This window comes from Neomonachus schauinslandi, chromosome 3, assembly GCF_002201575.2.
Source record: "Neomonachus schauinslandi chromosome 3, ASM220157v2, whole genome shotgun sequence".
NCBI lineage: Eukaryota > Metazoa > Chordata > Mammalia > Carnivora > Phocidae > Neomonachus > Neomonachus schauinslandi.
Window position 1 is genome coordinate 124,675,780 of NC_058405.1, and position 6,000 is coordinate 124,681,779.

Consider the following 6,000-nt stretch of genomic DNA (forward strand, 5'->3'; position numbering starts at 1 on the left):
TTCTTTGTCCTTACTGGGTTCAGGCATTTGAGGATCATTATGTCATTATTTCCTATGAGTATTTTTATTATCTGAACAGTGGAACTACATAGAACACCAGTGCAATTTTAGCAACTTCATCAAGATTCTGAATTTTTAAGAAGCCTTCTGAATTTGAGTGCTAGAAAGTACCTTTGAAACAGCCATATATATATATATATATTTTTTTTTTACTTAATCTGTTCTCCTAAAACATACTAGAGACATTAGATCCCAGTATTAAACTTGATTATAAAAATTGAGAGGTGAGTATTTAGACTTGAGACTTCAACAGGACATGTAATGATTCTCACTCATGTTCCTCCCTCACTGAACATTTTCCCTAAATATGCAGTTTAAAATATTTCTGATACATTGTTAACTAATTTATGGAATACAAAATAAATATGAATTTGTGGGTAATACAATTACATGCTTTCACATTCTAAATTCTTTGATCTATGTTTTTTCTTTCCAACCGAAATCAGTAGAGAAAGCAATGATATTTCCATTAAGCACTGGTTTGCCAACAAAATTGCTTGATAAAAATGTTTTCACTCCTTCATAAAAACCTTAGATAACTATTTAAATATAATGGTGATTTTTTTTTAACACAACAGAGCTCAGCTCTCATCCCAGTAACTCAGGAAGCAAAACTCATGTTAAAAAGAAAGAATTTTTAAAGACTAGTTCCTCATAGGAAGAGAAGAAAAAATAAAACAAGATGAAATCAGAGAGGGGGACAAGCCATAAGAGACTCTTAATCATAGGAAACAAACTGAGGGTTGCTGGAGGGGAGGGGGTGAGGGGATGGGGTAACTGGGTGATGGCCATTAAGGGGGGCACATGATGTAATGAGCACTGGGTGTTATATAAGACTGATGAATCACTGACCTCTACCTCTGAAACCAATAATATATGTTAATTAATTGAATTTAAATTAAAAAAATAAATTTTTTAGAGAGAGAGAGAAAAAAAAAAAAACTAGTTCCCCATAAAAAGTTAATGTGTTTCTAAATGAATATGTATCAGCACACTGACATAACTGATTTCTTACTAGTACTTTTTCTTGCTAATAAAATTCTTACACATACTAATTTACCTGACAGTACAATGAGCTGGGGAGACTGACTCAGCTTCTCATCTTTATGTAAGGACAACTGGACTTGGTTTCTAGCTGGACCGAACACACTATCTCTGGTTCTCCTATGTAAATGAAAGGTATATGGGGTCTTCCTGGACTCTGGATGTTTAATGCTTTGAACTGGCCAGGACTGAAACAGGAACCTCTCTTCAGCTGTTCAGACTGATATTAAGTAACTATGGAAATGTTTATATGGTTACCTCTTTTCCAGAGTTCATGGCTGTCTAAGTTAATGGATGTGCCAAGAGGTCACTAAGTGTCCTAAATAAAAGCAGGTCAGTCCAGGGGCAGCCCCTTTCTATTAGGGATCATTATATTATAATGATCTATAAAATGATTCTTCTATTTATTGTTGACTCCCCAGTATTTATAATAGTGCCTTGCATATGCTAGACATTAACTATTTATTAGAAGAATGAATCAACACTACAACATAAGCTCCATGAAAGCACAGACAGTATTGGCATTATTATCCAGTCTTTTCACCACTGGCATGATGTCTGCCACAAGATGTCACTCCATAAATTTAAACCAAATGAATGAATAGTCAATCCATTAAAGATGTTTTTTTTGGGTACTTACTGGACACGAAACTAAATCTAGGATAATTTCTGGAGGCTCTGATGTATGAAGGGCAGGGGTTGCAGGGATGGACATAAGAATCATAAACTAAAATGACAGACCAGTAGAAAATGTCTACTAGAAAACAGGAAAGGGGCGCTTGGCTGGCTCAGTTGTTAAGTGTCTGCCTTCAGGTCATGATCCCAGGGTCCTGGGATCAAGCCCCGCATTGGGCTCCCTGCTCAACGGGAAGCCTGCTTCTCCCTCTCCCACTCCCCCTGCTTGTGTTCCCTCTCTTGCTGTCTCACTCTCTGTCAAAATAAGTAAATAAAATCTTAAAAAAAAAAAAAAAAGCAGGAAAATAATTAAAATAAAATATTTTTTTGAAGCCCTAACTTCTTATTCAGATACTACTTTAGGCTGTCAAAAAAGCAGATTTGGAGATCTTATGTCCATCATCCATCCATTTCCAAATGCCTGGCAAGGCAATCCATGACATCATGCGTTCTTATCCTTTATCCCAGACAACTTTTGGAAATAAATTCGATCAGCCAGTTAATACTTATTAAGTATCAGTTCTATACCTAGTCCTGGCTAGGTTTCTAAAGATGAAAGACATAGTTTTTCCTTGGAATCACAGTTTAATCCAGGGGCTTTAAGAAGATCTCAGTTTCAACGTGGTTGATTAACCTAAATTTCTGAAACTTTAAATTCACAAGGAAAGGTAACCAAATGAATGATGATAAAATTCATCATCATCATCATCATATCAAAACAACTCTTTATTATTATTATTCATTAAAAAGCTTTTTCATAAACATGATCTCTCATTTGTATTCACTAAAGTACCATGAGTGAGAGGAGACATTATGTCCATTTTCATGGGTAAATTTAGGATCAAGGAACTTAAATAACTTGACCCAAAGTAACACATAGAGTAAGAAACAAACATAGATCTCAAATCCAGGTTTTCCCATTCCAAATTCTCATGTTTTCCCCCAGTACGATTTGCTATTTTGAGATAAATATTCATCAATGACCCCCATATCAATATAGATTCTTCTAAATCTAGTGCTTCTTTCCAATAGCTTATTTTTCCACTGTCTTCAATAGCTTTGATGGCACATGTAAAATGACGTGTAGACATGATTCCAGAATCGCACAGAGACACTATTCCTCCTCAGAAAGCTTCAAATGCATAGCTCCTCCATCTTTCAGAGGCTCTTTTGAAATATGAATTTGAGGGAGAGTTTGGGTTGCTTTGGCTTTAACTGCTACCCAGTACATAAATGCCCCTTTACTCTACATCTTCTTTGTGTCAAATCCCTTGCATTACTGCTAGCTGCCTCCAAGCTTGCCAGAATCAAGAACTTGGATAAAATCTAGCTGGCGGAAATTCAATCCAGGCAAGACAAAAGTGATGCTGATAGGCAGAAGTATTTAGAGTAAATAAGGAGAAGTGCTGTTTCGTTGGCAATCGGGACATCATACCCACCAAACATAAACAGCTTTGTGGTGTTACTGGACTCTGTTGCTTCTGGACTTCCTAACAGCTACTGTGGCTGGAAATGCCATCTTCCATCTCCAGCTGGCTTGAAGGCTGCATACTGTCTTCCAAATTAAGATTCTGCCACAGTGATGTACACATTTGTCATATCCAGCTGGACTACTATAATGCGTTCTAGCTGGTTCTCAATACACAAAACTACATAAACGTTACAGACAACAGTGTAAAGTAATTTACTTGTTGGGAAAACCAGCCACCAAAATTAGATGCATGCTTGGGTCTTTGGACAGCCCTATGGCTGTCAAGTCTACAAAGGTCTAGTAACTTTACTCACTAAAGACTAAGTTACATCACAGGCTAATGTGAGGCCAGTGTCCAGAACTTTGTAATGAAGATACAAACAACTGGTGAATCCAAAAATAAGGAAGAAAGGAAGAAAGAAAGACGTAAAGAAAGAAAGAAAGAAAGAAAGAAAAGGAAGGAAGGAAGAAAGAAAATGTCAGAATCATAGCATGTTAGACAAAGCCTTTGACTTTTACTCATGGGTTTGTTTATTTGCCTACATGCCTTTCAAAATAAGATTTTTATTTACTTACAACCCTGAATAAGTCATGTTCAAATAGGTCAGCATTTCTATACTTCACAGTACATCCTTGTTCATTAAAAAACAATGAACAATGAAACATTACATTAAGTATAAAGTGCCCTATAAAATTCACCCTGTCAAAATGCCACCTAAAAAATCCACTACTCCTTTAATATGAAAAACTACAATTGGCAACATATTTTTTTTCAATGAATTATCTGCAACTTTTAATTCCCAGAGAATGTCATAACTTTGATTAAAGAAAAAAAAGTGTGTGTGTAATGTAATTTCTCCATTTGGACCAAGATCAAATGGTGTACATATAATATAGGCCAGAGATTGGCAGTTTTTTCTGTAAAGTCCAGATAATAAATACTGTTAGCTCTGTGGGTTGTATGGTCTCTGTTCAACTGCTCTTAAAATGCGAAAGCAGTTATATCATGTAAATGAATGAGCACGGCTCTGTTCCAATAAAACTTTATGAGCACTGAAAATTTAAAAAATCTAAAAACCATTCTTAGTGTTTGGGCCTGCAAAAACCACTAATAGGCTGGACTGAGCCCATGGGTCATGGTTTGCTGATACTCGTTCTATCGAACTATATAAAGTAAGGCGCAAAATTGCACACCACCAGGACCTAAATCCCTAGGTCTGCCACTGCTTTCCCGGGACACCTTGGGCAAGTTACATAACCTACCTCAGTTTTCTCATCTGTAAAACAATGTTAATAACCTTAAAAATCTTAATGCATTATTGGGAGCATGAGCTCTGATAATAAGTTTTGCAAATGATACTAAGTGTCTATAGTAAGTGCTCAATAAATGTTATCTATTAGTACACATTACTATTTTGGAGGTAACACCTCTTTTGGCTTATTTTAGTGAAAGGATTAGAAAAAGAGCTTTTGTTATATTCCAATTCTCAAAATTATGTTGTTAAGTGCCTAACTATTCTCTTCTCAAGAAAGGAGGGAACCAAATTTACCCAGAGATGTCAAAGAACATTTGGAGTGGGGCAAAGGAAGGAGCAACCCCGAGTTACAAAATCTGCCTCCAGCTGAACTGACACCTACCCGATTTCTGTCTTCATTTGTCAACAGTTCCTTCTCCACACACTTATCCAAGATATCTCTAACCAGAAGTTTGTCCACCAGGGTGGGCTGGAGGAGGTTCATTAGTTGGAGACACTCATCATGAACGTCCTCAGAGGATGGAGAAGGCAAGTCAGTGAGCTCTGGGTTCAGGTAGCGGGCGGCTAAAACGCTGCCTGCTCTCTGAAGAGCCACCAGAAATTGTCTGGTCCAGCCAGGGGGCCAGCCTCCCTTCTCCAAAGTGCTCAGAAGTTGATCAGCTGCCTGCATGTTCCCAGCGTTGATGGCCGTCCTCTGAATCTGCTCCTTCACCTCATCGGGCAGAAAGTTCAGGTAGTCCAGTACGGGCTCCACCTGGATGTACGTTTTCACTCTGGCCCTGAAACACGAGATGAGATAGCAGAAACTCTTGTCTGCCGAGTAGCCATTCGACATCTTTCGTTCGTGCTCAGCAAAGGGAGAGGATTCTCCCTAACAGACCGACAGCTTGCTGTTCTCTGCTCAACAGGTGAGCTGTGTGTCCCGCGGTCGGCTTGGAAGCCCGCAGGGTCCGCAGCTCTGGGCCTGACGGAGCGGGTGGTCCGCAGGACCCCCAGGGCGGCGCGCGGGGGTTCGGTGGGTCGCACCTGGGCAGGGGGCGGGTGGTTAGGTGGCGGGGCGCGCCGGCCCGGGGACGCGGCGGCGAGAAGCTGCGGGCGGCGGGCGGACAGACGGGCAGGCGCGACTCCTCCGACTCTCGGCTGCGCTCGCCCCCGCGGGAGACCAAGACGCCGCCTCTGCCAACTGCGGTGGGAGCTTTGAGCCCCGCTTTCCGCAAGGCAGTTCTTGTAGTTTGCCGGACTTGGGTTTCTGTTTCGATTCTCTCCGTCTCCCTCAGGCCTTTCCAGACGTAATCCGCCGGGGCGGGGAGTGTACGTTTCCCAGAGCAGGAGACACCCTTCGGCCGGCTCTGGCAAGGACAGTCTTTCGGTGGCAGGCACTGTGGGAAACGGAAAAGGAAAGCGAATTCGGAAAGCAGCGATCCAACAATGCTCCTCCTGCAGGTATTTTGACTTTTTTTTTTTTTTTGCAGGGTTCTGCCTCAAAAATCAGAC

At 40.4% G+C, this 6,000-nt stretch overlaps 1 protein-coding gene across 1 annotated transcript in view; it reads right to left on the reverse strand.

Annotated features, from left to right (window-relative positions):
- IFIH1 (interferon induced with helicase C domain 1) overlaps positions 1–5,480 on the reverse strand; it is a 53,295-nt gene extending 47,815 nt beyond the window's left edge. Inside the window, exon 1 of the mRNA XM_044913316.1 lies at positions 4,889–5,480. Coding sequence (XP_044769251.1) covers positions 4,889–5,341 — 453 coding nt within the window. The 5' untranslated portion in view covers positions 5,342–5,480. The remainder of the gene's footprint in view (positions 1–4,888) is intronic.
- Between the last annotated feature and the right edge of the window lie 520 nt (positions 5,481–6,000).